The 19,606-nt window shown below is 42.5% G+C and overlaps 1 protein-coding gene across 2 annotated transcripts in view; it reads right to left on the bottom strand.

The window, feature by feature from the left end:
* The window catches only part of LOC124040008 (glutamate receptor ionotropic, delta-1-like), a 432,261-nt gene that overhangs the window by 23,943 nt on the left and 388,712 nt on the right, over positions 1-19,606 (bottom strand). For both annotated transcript variants that reach the window (XM_046356698.1, XM_046356699.1), the window contains exon 12: positions 17,485-17,623. In XM_046356698.1, the coding sequence (XP_046212654.1) occupies positions 17,485-17,623 (139 nt within the window). The remainder of the gene's footprint in view (positions 1-17,484; positions 17,624-19,606) is intronic.

Genomic DNA, 19,606 nt, shown 5'->3' with positions numbered 1-19,606 from the left:
AACGTTAAAGGTGGGAAAGCCTGACTTTTAATCAAAACGGACTCTTAAACAGATGAATCACTTTTGGGCTGGATCAGATCAGGGTATCACAAAAAAGCCAATAACATTTTCACACACCTAATTTATCTCAAAGAGATGTTGAGATAGGCAGCTATCATGTCATAAACAATGAGCAACACAAACCTCTAACCTTACAGAACAGTCAAGTCTTACTCTATCCTGTAGAGAAATCTACCCACAACTTTCTAATAGTTAGTTGCCTTTCTAAAAGGTGGCAGGCAACGCCCACACCTACTTTATCATCAGTTTTATAAAAGAGTGCCAACAATTCTAACTGAACTTGATTGTCTAGAAGGAGTTTTCACTGTGATGCAGTGAAAGATTTCTGATTCAAGTGTGTAATTAAATGAAATTAAGCACTTCATTATGAGCGACACATTGCTACTTGGTTACCAATGTGTGGAAGAGTAATTAAAATATGCTGTGCATACGATACATTCTGTGCATACGATTCACCCTTCACTTTTTCCACATTTTGTTATGTTACAGGCTTATTAAAAAATGATTAAAAACAGGTTTATATAAATTTTTGCAAATCTATTCAAATTCAGACCCTTTGCTACGGGATTTGAAATTGAGCTCAGGTGCATCCTGTTTCCATTGATCATCCTTGAAATGCTTCTACAACTTCCTTGGAGTCCACCTTTGGTAAATTCAATTGATTGGACATGATCTGGAAAGGAACACACCTGTCCATATAAGGTCCCACAGTTGGCAGTACATGTCAGAGCAAAAACCAAGCCATGAGGTCGAAGGAATTGTCCAGCACTGAGACAGGATTGTGTCGAGGCACAGATCTGGGGAAGGGAGCATTGAAGGTCCCCAAGAACACAGTGGCCTCCATCATTCTTAAATGGAAGAAGTGTGGAACCACCAAGACTTCCTAGAGGTGGCCGCCCGGCCAAACTGAGCAATTGGGGGAGAAGGGCCTTGGTCAGGGAGGTGACCAAGAACCTGATGGTCACTGACAGAGCTCCAGAGTTCCTCTGTGGAGGTGGGAGAACCTTCCACATGGGCAACCATCTCTGCAGCACTCCACCAAGGCCTTTATGGTAGAGTGGCCAGACGGAAGCCACTTCTCAGTAAAAGGCACATGACAGCCCGCTTGGAGTTTGCCAAAAGGTACCTAAAGGACTCGCAGATCATGAGAAACAAGATTCTTTGGTCTGATGAAGCCAAGATTGAACACTTTAGCCTAAATGCCAAGCATCATGTCTGGAGGAAACCTGGCACCATCCCTACGGTGAAACATGGTGGTGGCAGCATCATACTTTAGGGATGTTTTTCAGCGGCAGGGACTGGGAGACTAGTCAGGGTAGAGGGAAAGATGAACGGCGCAAAGTACAGAGAGATACTTGATGAAAACCTGCTCCGGAGCATCTCTGAATGCCCTTGAGTGGCCTAGCCAGAGCCTGAACTTGAATCCGATCGAACATCTCGGGAGAGACCTGAAAACAACTGTGCAGCAACGCTCCCCATCCAACCTGACAGAGCTTGAGAGGATCTGCAGAGAAGAATGGGAGAAACTCCCCAAATACAGGTGTGCCAAGTAGAGGTCGACCGATTATGATTTTTCAACGCCGATACCGCTACCGATTATTGGGGGGCCAAAAAACCCGATACCGATTAATTGGCCGATTTTTAGAATTGATTTGTAATAATGACAATTACAACAATACTGAATGAACACTCATTTTAACTTAATATAATACATCAATAAAATCAATTTAGCCTCAAATAAATAATGAAACATGTTCAATTTGGTTTAAATAATGCAAAAACAAAGTGTTGGAGAAGAAAGTTCAAGTGCAATATGTGCCATGTAAGAAAACTAATGTTTAAGTTCCTTGCTCAGAACGTAAGGACATATGAAAGCTGGTGGTTCCTTTTAGCATTCAATATTCCCAGGTAAGAAGATTTAGGTTGTAGGAATTATAGGACTATTTCTCTCTATACCATTTATATTTCATATACCATTGACTATTGGATGTTCTCATAGGCACTATAGTATTGCCAGTGTAACAGTATAGCTTCCGTACCTCTTATCGCTCCTACCTGGGCTCGAACCAGGAACACAATGACAACAGCCACCCTCGAAGCAACGTTACCCATGCAGAGCAAGGGTACCAACTACTCCAAGTCTCAGAGCGAGTGACGTTTGAAACGCTATTAGCGATCACCCCGCTAACTAGCTAGCCATTTCACATCACATCATTACATCAGCCTAATCTCGGGAGTTGATAGGCTTGAAGTCAAAAACAGCAGATCTGCTGGCAAAACGCACAAAAGTGCTGTTTGAATGAATGCTTATGAGCCTGCTGGTGCCTACCATCGCTCAGTCAGGCTGCTCTATCAAATCATAGACTTAATTATAACATAATAACACACAGAAATACGAGCCTTAGGTCATTAATATGGTCGAATCCGGAAACTATCATCTCAAAAACAAGACGTTTATTCTTTGTTTGTTCCGTATTTTATCTAACTGGTGCCATCCATCAGTCTAAATATTCCTGTTACATTGCACAACCTTCAATGTTATGTCATAATTACGTAAAATTCTGGCAAATTAGTTCGCAATGAGCCAGGCGGCTCAAACTGTTGCATATACCCTGACTCTGCGTGCAATGAACGCAAGAGAAATGTCACAATTTCACCTGGTTAATATTGCCTGTTAACCTGGATTTAGTTTAGCTAAATATGCAGGTTTAAAAATATATACTTCTGTGTATTGATTTTAAGAAATGCATTGGTGTTTATGGTTAGGTACACGTTGGAGCAACGACAATCCTTTTTTTGCGAATGTGCACTGCATCGATTATATGCAACGCAGGACACTCTAGATAAACTAGTAATATCATCAACCATGTGTAGTTATAACTAGTGATTATGATTGAGTTTAATGCTAGCTAGCAACTTACCTTGGCTTCTTACTGCATTTGCGTAACAGGCGGGCTCCTCGTGAGGCAGGTGGTTAGAGCGTTGGACTAGTTAACCGTAAGGTTGCAAGATTAAATCCCTGAGCTGACAAGGTAAAAATCTGTCGTTCTGCCCCTGAACAAGGCAGACAACCCACCGTTCCTAGGCCGTCATTGAAAATAAGGATGTGTTCTTAACTGACTTGCCTAGTTAAATAAAGATGAAATAAAGGTGTAAAAAAAAAAAATTTAATCGTCAAAATCGGAGTCCAAAATCACAGATTTCCGATTGTTATGAAAACTTGAAATCGGCCCTAATTAATCGGCCATTCCGATTAATCGGTCGACCTCTAGTGCCAAGCTTGTAGCGTCATACCCAAGAAGACTCGATGCTGTAATATCTGCCAAAGGTGCTTCAATAAATAACTTGAGTAAAGGGTTTGAATACTTATGTAAATGTACTATTTAAGTTTTTTATTTTTAATACATTTGCAAAAATGTTTTAAAAAACTGGTTTTCACTTTGTAATTATGGGGTATTGTGTGAAGATTCATGAGGGGGAAAAAAACGATTTTATCTGTTTTAAAATAAGGCTGTCACGTAACAAAAAGTGAAGGGGTCTGAATACATTTTGAAGGCACTGTATCAGCATTGCTCCTAGGCTACCTCCGGGACAGTCACCAAATCACACAGCAGTCTATCTATGCCAAGTTACCAGTAAGCATTGGATTGAGCCAGCAGCATCAAATCATCAAATCAAATCAAATTTTATTTGTCACATACACATGGTTAGCAGATGTTAATGCGAGTGTAGCGAAATGCTTGTGCTTCTAGTTCCGACAATGCAGTGATAACCAACAAGTAATCTAACTAACAATTCCAAAACTACTGTCTTATACACAGTGTAAGGGGATAAGGAACATGTACATAAGGATATATGAATGAGTGATGGTACAGAGCAGCATACAGTAGATGGTATCGAGTACAGTATATACATATGAGATGAGTGTGTAGACAAAGTAAACAAAGTGGCATAGTTAAAGTGGCTAGTGATACATGTGTTACATAAGGATGCAGTCGATGATGTAGAGTACAGTATATACATATGCATATGAGATTAATAATGTAGGGTAAGTAACATTATATAAGGTAGCATTGTTTAAAGTGGCTAGTGATATATTTATATCATTTCCCATCAATTCCCATTATTAAAATGGCTGGAGTTGGGTCAGTGTCAATGACAGTGTGTTGGCAGCAGCCACTCAGTGTTAGTGGTGGCTGTTTAACAGTCTGATGGCCTTGAGATAGAAGCTGTTTTTCAGTCTCTCGGTCCCAGCTTTGATGCACCTGTACTGACCTCGCCTTCTGGATGATAGCGGGGTGAACAGGCAGTGGTTCGGGTGGTTGATGTCCTTGATGATCTTTATGGCCTTCCTGTAACAACGGGTGGTGTAGGTGTCCTGGAGGGCAGGTAGTTTGCCCCCGGTGATGCGTTGTGCAGTCCTCACTACCCTCTGGAGAGCCTTACGGTTGAGGGCGGAGCAGTTGCCGTACCAGGCGGTGATACAGCCCGCCAGGATGCTCTCGATTGTGCATCTGTAGAAGTTTGTGAGTGCTTTTGGTGACAAGCCGAATTCCTTCAGCCTCCTGAGGTTGAATAGGCGCTGCTGCGCCTTCTTCACGACGCTGTCAGTGTGAGTGGACCAATTCAGTTTGTCTGTGATGTGTATGCCGAGGAACTTAAAACTAGCTACCCTCTCCACTACTGTTCCATCGATGTGGATAGGGGGTGTTCCCTCTGCTGTTTCCTGAAGTCCACAATCATCTCCTTAGTTTTGTTGACGTTGAGTGTGAGGTTATTTTCCTGACACCACACTCCGAGGGCCCTCACCTCCTCCCTGTAGGCCGTCTCGTCGTTGTTGGTAATCAAGCCTACCACTGTTGTGTCGTCCGCAAACTTGATGATTGAGTTGGAGGCGTGCGTGGCCACGCAGTCGTGGGTGAACAGGGAGTACAGGAGAGGGCTCAGAACGCACCCTTGTGGGGCCCCCGTGTTGAGGATCAGCGGGGAGGAGATGTTGTTGCCTACCCTCACCACCTGGGGGCGGCCCGTCAGGAAGTCCAGTACCCAGTTGCACAGGGCGGGGTCGAGACCCAGGGTCTTGAGCTTGATGACGAGCTTGGAGGGTACTATGGTGTTGAATGCCGAGCTGTAGTCGATGAACAGCATTCTCACATAGGTATTCCTCTTGTCCAGGTGGGTTAGGGCAGTGTGCAGTGTGGTTGAGATTGCATCGTCTGTGGACCTATTTGGGCGGTAAGCAAATTGGAGTGGGTCTAGGGTGTCAGGTAGGGTGGAGGTGATATGGTCCTTGACTAGTCTCTCAAAGCACTTCATGATGACGGAAGTGAGTGCTACGGGGCGGTAGTCGTTTAGCTCAGTTACCTTAGCTTTCTTGGGAACAGGAACAATGGTGGCCCTCTTGAAGCATGTGGGAACAGCAGACTGGTATAGGGATTGATTGAATATGTCCGTAAACACACCGGCCAGCTGGTCTGCGCATGCTCTGAGGGCGCGGCTGGGGATGCCGTCTGGGCCTGCAGCCTTGCGAGGGTTAACACGTTTAAATGTCTTACTCACCTCGGCTGCAGTGAAGGAGAGACCGCATGTTTCCGTTGCAGGCCGTGTCAGTGGCACTGTATTGTCCTCAAAGCGGGCAAAAAGTTATTTAGTCTGCCTGGGAGCAAGACATCCTGGTCCGTGACTGGGCTGGATTTCATCTTGTAGTCCGTGATTGACTGTAGACCCTGCCACATGCCTCTTGTGTCTGAGCCATTGAATTGAGATTCCACTTTGTCTCTGTACTGACACTTAGCTTGTTTGATAGCCTTACGGAGGGAATAGCTGCACTGTTTGTATTCAGTCATGTTGCCAGACACCTTGCCCTGATTAAAAGCAGTGGTTCGCGCTTTCAGTTTCACGCGAATGCTGCCATCAATCCACGGTTTCTGGTTAGGGAATGTTTTTATCGTTGCTATGGGAACGACATCTTCGACGCACGTTCTAATGAACTCGCACACCGAATCAGCGTATTCGTCAATATTCCCATCTGACGCAATACGAAACATGTCCCAGTCCACGTGATGGAAGCAGTCTTGGAGTGTAGAGTCAGCTTGGTCTGACCAGCGTTGGACAGACCTCAGCGTGGGAGCCTCTTGTTTTAATTTCTGCCTGTAGGCAGGGATCAGCAAAATGGAGTCGTGGTCAGCTTTCCCGAAAGGGGGCGGGGCAGGGCCTTATATGCGTCGCGGAAGTTAGAGTAACAATGATCCAAGGTTTTACCACCCCTGGTTGCGCAATCGATATGCTGATAAAATTTAGGGAGTCTTGTTTTCAGATTGGCTTTGTTAAAATCCCCAGCTACAATGAATGCAGCCTCCGGATAAATGTTTTCCAGTTTGCAAAGAGTTAAATAAAGTTCGTTCAGAGCCATCGATGTGTCTGCTTGGGGGGGATATATATACGGCTGTGATTATAATCGAAGAGAATTCTCTTGGAAGATAATGCGGTCTACATTTGATTGTGAGGAATTCTAAATCAGGTGAACAGAAGGATTTGAGTTCCTGTATGTTTCCTTCATCACACCATGTCCCGTTAGTCATGAGGCATACGCCCCCGCCACTCTTCTTACCAGATAGATGTTTGTTTCTGTCGGCGCGATGCGTGGAGAAACCCGTTGGCTGCAGCGCCCTGGATAGCGTTTTCCCAGTAAGCCATGTCTCCGTAAAGCAAAGAACGTTGCAGTCTCTGATGTCCCTCTGGAATGCCACCCTTGCTCGGATTTCATCAACCTTGTTGTCGAGAGACTGGACATTGGCAAGAAGAATACTGGGAAGTGGTGCGCGATGTGCCCTTTTTCGGAGTCTGACCAGAACACCACCGCGTTTCCCTCTTTTTCGGAGTCGTTTCCTTGGGTCGCTGCATGCGATCCATTCCGTTGTCCTGTTTGTAAGGCAGAACACAGGATCCGCGTCGCGGAAAACATATTCTTGGTCGTACTGATGGTGAGTTGACGCTGATCTTATATTCAGTAGTTCTTCTCGACTGTATGTAATGAAACCTAAGATGACCTGGGGTACTAATGTAAGAAATAACACATAAAAAAACAAAAAACTGCATAGTTTCCTAGGAACGCGAAGCGAGGCGGCCATCTCAGTCGGCGCCGGAAGTACTGCTAGCATGCTTCTGAAGCTAAGCAGGGTCGGTCCTTAGATGGGAGACCAGATGCTGCTGGAAGTGGTGTTGGAGTGCCAGAAGGAGGCACTTTTCCCTCTGGTCTAAAAACAAATATCCCAATGCCCCAAGGGCAGTGATGGGGACATTGCCCTGTGTAGGGTGCTGTCTTTTGGATGGGATGTTAAATGTGTGTCCTGACTCTCTGTGGTAACCAAAGATCCCATGGCACTTATTGTAAGGGGGTTAACTCTGGTGTCCTGGCTAAATTCCTAATCTGGCCCGCATACGATCACAGCCACCTAATCATTCCCAATTTACAATTGGCTCATTCATCTCCCAGGTAACTATTCGCCAGGTTCTTGCTGTAAATTAGAATGTGTTCTCAGTCAACTTACCTGGTGAAATAAGGGTTAAATAACATAAATTGCACACAATCATTAGTTTACAGTTTAGCAAACTGCTGTCTGTCTGAAAAATGCACATCTCAAACTGAAATGGTATTAAAGGGCATGCCTGCCACAATCTTCACCTGTCGCTATACTCTGGTTTAGAAGAAGAATTCATGCCCATTTGTAATGCAACGTTTGTGTATTTCACAGCTAATAAATATTTGGTTAAAGGCACATGGATAGTTTGCATTTTGGAATGAGCCCTGAGCATATAGTCACTAATGACATATTTAATTGAGGTATATCATAACTTGGGCTGTCCCGACTAAATATATTCTTAGTGGACAGAAAGACATCTGTTTTTTTAGCAATCGATTGATTGGTCAATATTTTACCATGTCTATTTTTATATATGTGTTTTAATAAAATCAACGATATGCTTGTCTGATGCTGTTTGGTGAAATAAGACACAAATGACTCAAGAGGGAGCCAGAGATAAAGATAACCAGAAGAGAATAACCTTAACATCACCCGACCATCCTCCATCCGCTCCTGCTGGCTTTCGCTGATTCTGCAATTACACTCCTGAAGGAGTTGGCAAACTTTCTCATGTGGAAAGCCAATTTATCTCAACATTTCTACCAATCTCAATGCCAGTTATGGTTTTCATATGCACATTTTCATAAAACAGTTTAATTTAATTTATAATAACGTCTTTGTATCTCAAAATCATTGTCATCTGGTTAATTAAAACTATCTAAATCTAAATGAAAATAATACAAACCTAAAAGTTACTTATATTGCCAATGCCGACCATGTAAAAATAGCCAACATTAAGCCAACAAATAAAAATATTGCAGCCTGCAGGTAAAAAATATCCTGATAAAAATAAATGTCTTATAAATCACATTGCTACACATGGCCTGTCTGCAATGAACTTGAAACATTGTATCAGCTATTAACTTGGGTCCAGCCTGAAGCTCCCAAGTGCATAAAATATTCTGGGCCCTCAGAGTTTCCGGTGCCAGTGAGCATGGGACAGACACAGCTGCAGGCCATTTTGCGCAAGGGATAAGAGCTCATCAGGTAGACCTATTTTATGACATTTCCACTGGATCAGAGCATGACATTTTTCCCTTTCAGCTGAGTGGTTATCGAAAGGGAGAGAGCTAAAAAGGTTTTTCACATATATTGAGGAGCTATTGTCATTCTCATTGGATGTAAAAACTTACTTTGTTTGCTTGCTGTTTGAGGTGAAGAAAACATTGATGTGGAGAAGCTCCACAACTCATTAGTGGTAGTGCATTAATCCAATCAGAAATATTATCAGATCACCACATGTGCACATTTATATGCCTACATTTGCGCTCAGGTCAGGTAGCCTATAGGACTACTTCTATGCATAATCAGGTGCATGTTCTTACTCATCATTGACAGTAGCGCTCCAAACAAAAGACAATAACTAAATTGACTACATTCTTAAATGGAACGAAATAAACCAAAACGTGTTTCTCACAAGTGTAGCAAAGGTTGTGAACGCTGCAACCAATGTGTCCACTCTGACAATGGGAACGGGAAAAGACTGGTTTAATAATATACAGTTGAATTTATAAAGACAATCATGGTTGAAAACCGGGCACAAGACACAATTTCGACCAAACAATCAACCAGTTGTCTAATTGGGGTCAGTCCTAATTATAACTGATGGAAAGGTCAGTTTACGGTCTCATACACTGGTACCTAGTATGTTAATACTTTTGTATCAACTAACATTTCAAGGGGTCAAGCGATAACCATTAGTTGTGTTGCATTTAGCAACATGCAGACGCATCTCTTTTTGGGGGTGAGCGGTTTCACAATAGGTTGAAATGAAACATGTCTATTGGACTATCCTAATTTAAGCTGATTCGAGCTAATAGAACACGTCAGGTAGTTTGGTGTGTGTGTGGCCAAATAGCTTTATTTTCATGTTACTAAACAAATGCTAATGCCTGGAGTTTGCTAAATGGAAGTGGCACTTCGGTTGGAACCGGAGCGAGCTGTGGTCAGATGACATGAAAATAGAGCTCTTTGGCCACGCACACTTGGCGTAAAAAGAAGGATGTAATGAGCAGAAAAGAACCCCGCATCATGAACTTTACCCAGTGCAAGGACATTTTAGCTCAAAACCTGGTTGCCTCTGCCAGGAGGCTGAAACTTGGCTGCAAGTGGATCTTCCAGCAAGACAATAACCCCAAGCACACATCAAATTCCACAAAGAGATGGTTAATTGACCACAAAATCAACATTTGGCAATGGCCATATCTGCCTCTAGACTTGAACCCCATTGAAAACCTGTGGTTTGAATTGAAGAGGGCAGTCCATAAGCGCATGCCAAGGAGATCAAGGATCTGGAAAGATTCTGTGTGGTGGAATGTTCTAAGATCCTTCCCAATATGTTCTACAATCTCATAAAACATTAGAAAAAGGGCCAGTGCCTTTATCCTGGTCAATCATTTTGAACCCTGTCTTTTTGAGAAGAAAAGTTGTCGAACAAAATCTCTTTCTCTGAGCAATTGCATTCGCATAACATCATTAAATTGTTTTAAAAAAAGGTTAGCATAGAATATAGCCCAGTATTTGTTTTATATATTTTATCCAGTTTACTAGAAAATCTAGAAATACTAAATCCTGTGGGTGTTACGATATTGCAGTCCTTAAATATGGACTCTCACATAGGGGATGAGTGTGAAGTTTTCCTTTTGTGGATATGCAAACCACGACCATTTAAATGATTTAAGATGCCCTCAGTGGAAACTTGAAATGCTCTAAGTAACTGGCCTCAATATAACTGCAAGCTTAGCTGCATTTTCACTGGCTCAATTGGACAAAAAAAGGGGGAAAGTGAACAGGTACCTTCGTGCCCTTGCCCAAAAGCAGATAACGGAAACATGCAGCTATAAGAAGTAACTAACAAAAGCTACAAGTCACCCACTTAGTTTTTTTTTACTCATTCAAGGGTTTTTCTTTACTTTTAATATTTTCTACATTGTAGCAGGTATTCAAAAGTGTGCTTTGTCAAAAGTTAATTTGTGGAATTTATTTCCTTCTTAATGCATTTGTGACAAGGTAGGGGTGGTATACAGAAGATAGTCCTATTTGGTAAAAGACCAATTCCGTATTATGTCAAGAACAACTCAAATAAGCAAAGAGAAACAACAGTTCACCATTACTTAAAGACACGAAGGTCAGTCAATTCAGAAAATGTCAAGAACTTTGAACGTTTCTTCAAATGTAGTCGCAAAAAAACATCAAGCGCTATGATGAAACTGGCTCTCATAAAGCCCGCCATAGGAAAGGAAGACCCAGAGCTCCCTCTGCCGCAGAGGATAAGTTCATGAGAGTTAACTGCACCTCAGATTGCAGCCCAAATAAATGCTTCAGAGTTCAAGTAACAAACACATCTCAACATTCAGAGGAGGACTCAACTGTTCAGAGGAGACTGCGTGAATCAGGCCTGCATGGTCAAATTGCTGCAAAGAAACCACTACTAAAGGACACCAATAATAGGAAGAGACTTGCCTGGGCCAAGAAACAAGAGCAAAGGACATTAGATCTGTGGAAATCTGTCCTTTGGTCTGATGAGTCCAAATGTTATATTTTTGGTTTCAACCGTCATGTCTTTATGAGATGCAGATTAGGTGAACAGATGATCTCTGCATGTGTGGTTCCCACCATGAAGCATGGAGGAGGATGTGTGATGTGTGGGGGTGATTTGCCGGTGAGTGTGCCTTGAATGCCTTGAATTATTTCATATTCAAGGCACACTTAACCTGCATGGCTAACAAGCATTCTGCAGCAATACGCCATCCCATCTGGTTTGCGCTTAGTGGGACTACCATTTGTTTTTCAACAGGATAGTGACCCAACACACCTCCAGGCCGTGTAAGGGCTATTTGACCCAAAACGAGAGTGATGGAGTGCTGCATCAGATGACCTGGCCTCCACAATCCCCCGACCTCAACCCAATTGAAAGCAGCCAACAAGTGCTCAGCATAAGTGGGAACTCCTTCAAGACGGCTGGAAAAGCATTCCAGGTGAAGCTGGTTGAGAGAATGCCAAGAGTGTGCAAAGCTGTCATCAAGGGAAATGGTGGTACTTTGAAGAATCTAAAATACAAAATATATTTAGATTTGTTAAACACTTTTTGGGTTACTACATGATTTCATATGTGTAATTTCATAGTGATGTCTTCACTATTATTCTACAATGTAGAAAATAGTAAAAAATAATGAAAAAGCCTGGAATGAGTAGATGTGTCCAAACTTTTGACTGGTACTGTATATGTGTGTTGCTTAGTGCTTTTTGAAGAGGCCTTCAACATATGCAAAACTACACTTCAACATTCATGAATATCTTGGTCATCGGTTTACTTTGAGTAAGCACCAAAACAAGTGAGTAAGAATATCTGCTGTATGTGTCTACTTGAATAAATATAACAATTTATTTTGCAACGCAAGAATGTATTGAAGATGAACTGATGGAAAGTCATCTTGGATTATATTTTCTTGAATATAGTTAAAAGAAGCAGCTTGGAAAATTGGCATGTCACCATAGTGTTCAGACAGTCAGTGATATCCGACGTGACAGGCTTGATGACATACTTTAAAGGAAGATACTAAATTAAACATTTTGACGTACAATCAAAAAAAAAATCCAAATCATTCCAGACTGTCACATTCCCATAATAATAACAAATGTCCATATTAAGGACATGATTGATGTCAAACTTGTGTAATGTTGAACGAGTGTCTCTAGATTAAATGCAATTTTCAATCAGGAAAACCACTCACTGTCAGTTTATAAGATACACCACCCCGTTCACGAAAATGGATCGCTCCTACAGACTTTGAGTCATGCAGCCGATTCTTGCTATTTGAACTAGGCAGACAGGCATTGACGGATTCAGTTACTTTTTGATTGAATGTTAGAATGGGCAAAACTAGTGACCTAAGCCTACTTTGAGCATGGTATAATCGTCAGTGCCAGGGGCGCTGGATACAGTATCTCCGAAACATCCGCCCTCCTGTGCTTTTCATGCACGACAGTGTCTAGGGTTTACCGAGAATGATGCGACAAACATAAAACGTCCAGTCAGCGGCAGTCCTGGCGAAAACAGCTTGTTGATGAGAGACGTCGAAGAAGAATGGTTAGAATCCTGCAAGCTTACAGGCGGGCCGGGCCACACACAGACATATAATGGCGTAGTATAACTGTGGTGTGCAGAACGGCATCTCGGAATGCACAACTCGTTGATCCTTGTCATGGATGGGCTATTGCAGCAGAGGACCACACCGGGTTCCTCTCCTATCAGCTATAAACAAGTAGAAGCGGCTCCAGTGGGCACGTGATCACTAACATTGGACAATTGAGGAGTGGAAAAACATTGCCTGGTCCTACGAATCCCAGTTCCTGTTGCGTCATGCGGATGGCAGAGTCAGTATTTGGCGTAAGCAGCATGAGTCCATGGACCTACACTGCCTGGTGTCAAATGTAAGGGCTGGTTGAGGTAGTGTACTGGTGTGGGGAATTCTTTCCTGGCACGTTAGGTCACTTGATATCAATTGAGCAACGATTGAATGCCACAGCGTATCTGAACATTGTTGCGGAACAAATCCAAAAGAGCATCTTTGGGATGAGATGGAACGGGCTGTTGGCAGCATGAATGTACCGCTGTCCAATCTGCAGCAACTGCGTGATGTCATCACGTCAGCATGGACCAACATCCCTGTGGTTCCCGACACCTTGTAGAATCCATGCCCCAAAGAATGCAGGCTGTTCTGGAGGCAAAGGGGGGGCGCTGACTGTACAGCACATTTGCGCACTGTAATAGTACATGAACACATGTACAGGAGTTATTTGTTGTTTGCCAAGCATCTTCCCATGGCAAAAATCTAAGCAATCAAGACCCCCCCTCTTCTCTCTCTCTCCCCATTAGAGGTCACTTTAAAATCAATCAATTATTCAGTTAAATGTTTTGCATTCTCCACACATGTATTCAAAATGTGAAATACACCGTGGCCTGCCAGACAAATTACTCACTGGACATTGTGAGCATCTTCGTGGTGGCTGCCTGGTCTGCGAATACAAATTAGGTTTGAACAAGGTTGGTTAGATCTACATAATCCACTGATCAAGGATAAGAGGGAACAGAGAGAACAAAGCTGCAAAAATCAGGATGAAAAGATAATTATGACTTTGATGACTCACCAGCTTTTGGTTTTTGGATGCCTAAAATGTCCTTGTTTTATCTTTTGCCTCTGTCACTTGACACCTTCTCAAATATATTGCACCCACTTCACAGAAGGTACGAAGGCACTTGTTTCCCGTGTTTCAATAAATGGACAACAAAATCTAAAGTCATTAATTGATTAAACCATTACCCAAAGTTTGGAGTACAAAACCTCTCAAATGACATATGCCACTAAATTCACACACTGTCAATGCAACTGCATATTACTTAGTGGTAGAGGCATGAGTGCGTTACTGGGTGAACGTGAATGCAGACTTGTGTGTTTTTACATGAGTGGGGGCTTTTTATTTTTTATTTTTCCTTCACCTTTATTTAACCAGGTAGGCTAGTTGAGAACAAGTTCACATTTACAACTGTGACCTGGCCAAGATAAAGTAAAGCAGTTCGACACATACAACAACACAGAGTTACACATGGAATAAACAAACACGCAGTCAATGATACAGTAGAAAAAAGTCTATCTACAGTGTGTGCAAATGAGGTAAGATAAAGGAGGTAAGGCAATAAATAGGCCATAGTGGTTGAAGTAATTACAATATACCAATTAAACACGGGAGTGATTGATGTGCAGAAGATGAATGTGGAAGTAGAGATACTGGGGTGCAACTCATGGGGCTACTCATGATGCCACAGGCTAATGCACATACATCACTATTAACACCTGGTGAAAGCTGCCACGGGTTGTACTGTAGCTTCTAATCTAAAAAAGTGCAATGGGAGAACCTTCAGATAGAGGCTCATCGGTGTGGGATGGGAATCATGTGTCCAATGTACTTTCCAATATATACAGTGGGAATCATAAGTATTCGCCCCCTTTCAGATTGTGTTAAGTTACAAAGTGGGATTGAAACATACTCAATTGTGATTGTTTTATAACTGATCTACACAAAATACTCAAAGTGACGAGAAAATTCTACAAACTTCTACAAAGGAATACAAATTAAATAACTAAAATGAAGTTTTTGCATATGTTTTTACCCCCTTTGCTTAGGTAAGCCTAAATTAGTTCAGGAGTAACATTTGACCTAACAAATCACATACTGTAATAAGATACATGGACTCGCTCTGTGTGAAATAATAGGGGTTGACATGATTTTTGAATGACTAGCCCTTCCTCTGTCCCCCATACATACATCAGTAAGGTCTCTCAGTCAAGTATTGCATTTCAAGCACAGATTCAACTACAATGAACAGATAGCTTTCTGAAAGCCTCATATAGAAGGCCTGTGATTGGTAGATGGGTAACCATTAAACAAACAAAAAAAGACAGTAAATATCTCTATAAGCATGGTAAAGTTAATAATTATGCATGATGGAATAAACCGTCAAGACACATCAAATATACAGTTGTCCGTCTGAACTGCAGTGCAGGACAGGAAGGAAACTGCTTTTAGGTTGTTACCATGTGTTGCTATGGGAGAACACTGAGGATGGGGAATCACGGCAAAGGGATAGACTTTTTTGGTCTAAATGCAAAGCCTCATGTTTTTTGGGAAAATCCAACACAACACATTACTAAGCAACTGCCTCCGTATTTTCAAGCACGTGGTGTCTGCATCGTGCTATCGGTACGCTTGACATCGGCAAAGACTGGGGAGTTGTTCAGGATAAAAAGAAACAGGATTGAGGTACGCTCAGGCAAAATCCTGGAGGAAAACCTGCTTCACTCTGCTTGACACCAGACACTGCGGGAGGAATTCACTTTTCAGCAGGACAATAACCTACACCACAAGGCCAAGTTGCTTGCGAAGAAAATAGTGAATGTTCCTGAGTGGCCAAGTTACAGTTTTGACTTAAATCTGTTTGAAAATCAATGGCGAGACTTGAACATTGCTGTCTACCATGATCCCCAATACCTTGACAGACCATGAAGAATTTTGAAAAGAATAACGAGCAAATATTGCACAATCCAGGTGTGCAAAGCTTTTAGAGACTTTCCCAAGAACACAGCTGTAACCACTGTGTTTCTAAATATTGACTCAGGTGGGTGAATACCGATCTTATCAAAGTATATTAGCGTTTTATTTTTCATGAATCTTATAAGTTTCCTTCCACTTTGACATTACAGAGAATTTTGTCTGTAGATTGTTGACAAAAAAAGTACACATTTTACTACATTTTAGTCCCACTTTGTAACACAATCAAATCTGAAGAAATCCAAGGGAGGTGAATACTTATGATAGGCACTGTTTCCCGTATCTACCCGTTCCACTAGCTATCCACAACCACTACCTACCCTTTCCACTAACTCTGGGTCAGGTTGACATCAATCCACAGCGACAGTTGCAAGAGCCCAGTGTCCGATTCAGCCATAGTTCCACTAACAGGAGGATGAATGATCAGGATGGCTATAAATAAAGAGCCTCTCCCAACAGCAGCATCAACAGAATGGCAAGAGCTCTGTCTCCATTACATAATGTACCAAGAATACAGACAGAAACAATGTTCTGAAAACATCAAAGAGAATCTTAAATAAAACATCACACTCTTATGCCCCCCCCCCGCAAAAAAAAAGCTTGCACTTGCCTTTTCCTACTACCACTGACTTTGCTGAGGACTACTTTATTGAGGAAAAATGGAGTTACTACGAGTGCAATATGTGGCTGTCTCACCTAACCATACACGTTGGCACTCTTTTTTCACACACCATTTGCACAACATCAGCATAATCACATACAATCGGACATCAAAGCCACAGCGCCCGAGCAAATATACATTGTGCGGGGATAAGCGGTGGATAACATTTGCAGATCCGAAGGCAAACAAAGATGGGATGGTAATCTTGAAAGATCCAACCGCATGCCTCCATGTGTGAGGTCCGTGTACGTGTGTCTGTGTGTTTGTGAGCAGGATGGCAATGTAGGCACATCATTATTAAACATGGATTCGACTGGACGATGCCATGATGTTTGTCTGGCATTTCAAACAGTTGGCATATGCCAGCGTTGTGTGGTATCACCTTCAGAAGGAAGGAAGGTGCTGTGTTAGATGCTACCGAACACCACAATGATGCATTAGACATGTCAAGTCGTTTTCAGTTAAACATTTTGTGGATGACACTGTGGAGATTTGTGCTGTACTATATGATCTGCCACCCATGTTGCTACAGGATGAGTGCCCTGCATTACGGCTCTGGCTAATAAAGAAGCATTATACCTAACGCATTGTTGCGTTAGGTATAAGTTTAATTTGCATTTTCCCTTTATAATGGTGAACAGGAACTGTTAGTGGTAGTAAAATTCAACGGAAAGTTTTGCTCTATTCAACATACCCCCCCTAGTTGTATAATAGTCTGCTGTGAGTCTTTAAGAACATCTACTGTATTACAGTGCATTGACCACTCACAATGCTTGACCCCCATAAAACACTGACTGACTGTGAAAAGCCGACAACAAAAGCCAATGAACTCCCCTCTGGATGGTCTTTCTAGTCCTTCAGTGAAGACAGAACATTAGCCAGTCCCATAGCGGGGAGAGCCAAAGACGTCATTCATGAATTGATCACCCAGATTAACAATACCTTGACACTTTTATGCAGGAGGGGAATCAAATTGATTCATGGTGTGGAGAGTGGCAAGGAGTGACCTACCGTACGTTGTTGTCCATGCGGGAGACGGTGAGGTAGGCTGCCAGGTTGGCCGTGTAGGAGGAACATACGATGAGGGTGAAGAGCCACCAGCTGCCCATGACGATCCTCAGGGCCACAGAGCTCACCACGCTGTCCCCTCCTATAGAGGACATAAAGGACATGTCAATGTCCCGACTGGGTGGAAGATGGAGCATCTACAGTCATGAGGTTTCTAATAGGTTGAGGAGGAACAAGCAGCTTGGAAAGTGGGTGGATGCATATAGAAAATGCTGTGACAGGAAAGGTTAATAAGGATTGGTGAATGGTTGAGGTCTGTTCACCGCCCCATAACACATTTGCTTGACAATATACTGCACTATGAAAACAGAATATCTCGACCAAATCCAGATCATGCAAGAGTGATCAACTTCAAAGGCTCCATAACTTGGATAAATTTGGTTTGGGAAATAATTAGACTGATATGATTCGTGTGCTATATGCAAACCCTGTTGCTATGGTGTCTACAAATGGTATACTCTCACGTCCGTTCCCTATTTTGGGGGGGATGTAGACAAGGGGACGGCCTATCCCCATTGTTAATAATTCTGTCGCTAGAGCCTTTAGCCCTACATCTAAGGCAGAATGTGATTGCGTAGCCTACACTGATTAAATCTTCCTCTCATATCACATCATATCACTATATGCGGATGATAATCTCCTATATGTGTCACATATCAGAATTCAATTTCATCTTTATTATCCACATTTGAAGAATTCAAATTGCTGTCCGGGTATAAAATAAATTGGACAAAATCAGCAATAATGTTTCTTAATGAAGCGGCCAAGAAATGTTCACTTCCATCAACAACTCCTATGAAAACACAGTTCCCTTATTTGGGTATTAGTATACAAACATCTCTGCACGGTCTGGTAAAGTTTCATTATGAGAACATTTTCAAGGAGGTTGCACGAGATTTCTTTGCAAACGAGTGTCGCTGTCATAAAGATGAATGTGTTGCCACATATTCGTTTCCTGAGCATGATTATCTCACTCCCTCCACCAGTAGGCTATTGGGGAACGATTGATAAACTTATGATGATCCCACTCACTCCACCAGTAGGCTATTGGGGAACGATTGATAAACTTATGATGATCCCACTCACTCCACCAGTAGGCTATTGGGGAACGATTGATAAACGTATGATGATCCCACTCACTCCACCAGTAGGCTATTGGGGAACGATTGATAAACATATGATGATCCCACTCACTCCACCAGTAGGCTATTGGGGAACGATTGATAAACGTATGATGATCCCACTCACTCCACCAGTAGGCTATTGGGGAACGATTGATAAACGTATGATGATCCCACTCACTCCACCAGTAGGCTATTGGGGAACGATTGATAAACTTATGATGATCCAACTCCCTCCACCAGTAGGCTATTGGGGAACGATTGATAAACGTATGATGATCCCACTCACTCCACCAGTAGGCTATTGGGGAACGATTGATAAACGTATGATGATCCCACTCACTCCACCAGTAGGCTATTGGGGAACGATTGATAAACGTATGATGATCCCACTCACTCCACCAGTAGGCTATTGGGGAACGATTAATAAACGTATGATGATCCCACTCACTCCACCAGTAGGCTATTGGGGAACGATTGATAAACGTATGATGATCCCACTCACTCCACCAGTAGGTGATTGGGGAACGATTGATAAACGTATGATGATCCCACTCACTCCACCAGTAGGCTATTGGGGAACGATTGATAAACGTATGATGATCCCACTCACTCCACCAGTAGGCTATTGGGGAACGATTGATAAACGTATGATGATCCCACTCACTCCACCAGTAGGCTATTGGGGAACGATTGATAAACGTATGATGATCCCACTCACTCCACCAGTAGGCTATTGGGGAACGATTGATAAACGTATGATGATCGCACTCACTCCACCAGTAGGCTATTGGGGAACGATTGATAAACGTATGATGATCCCACTCACTCCACCAGTAGGTGATTGGGGAACGATTGATAAACGTATGATGATCCCACTCACTCCACCAGTAGGCTATTGGGGAACGATTGATAAACGTATGATGATCCCACTCACTCCACCA

The sequence above is a fragment of the Oncorhynchus gorbuscha genome, linkage group LG07 (assembly GCF_021184085.1).
Source record: "Oncorhynchus gorbuscha isolate QuinsamMale2020 ecotype Even-year linkage group LG07, OgorEven_v1.0, whole genome shotgun sequence".
Lineage (NCBI taxonomy): Eukaryota > Metazoa > Chordata > Actinopteri > Salmoniformes > Salmonidae > Oncorhynchus > Oncorhynchus gorbuscha.
The sequence above is the reverse complement of the archived record's forward strand: the minus strand, read 5'-3'. Positions and strand labels throughout refer to the sequence as shown.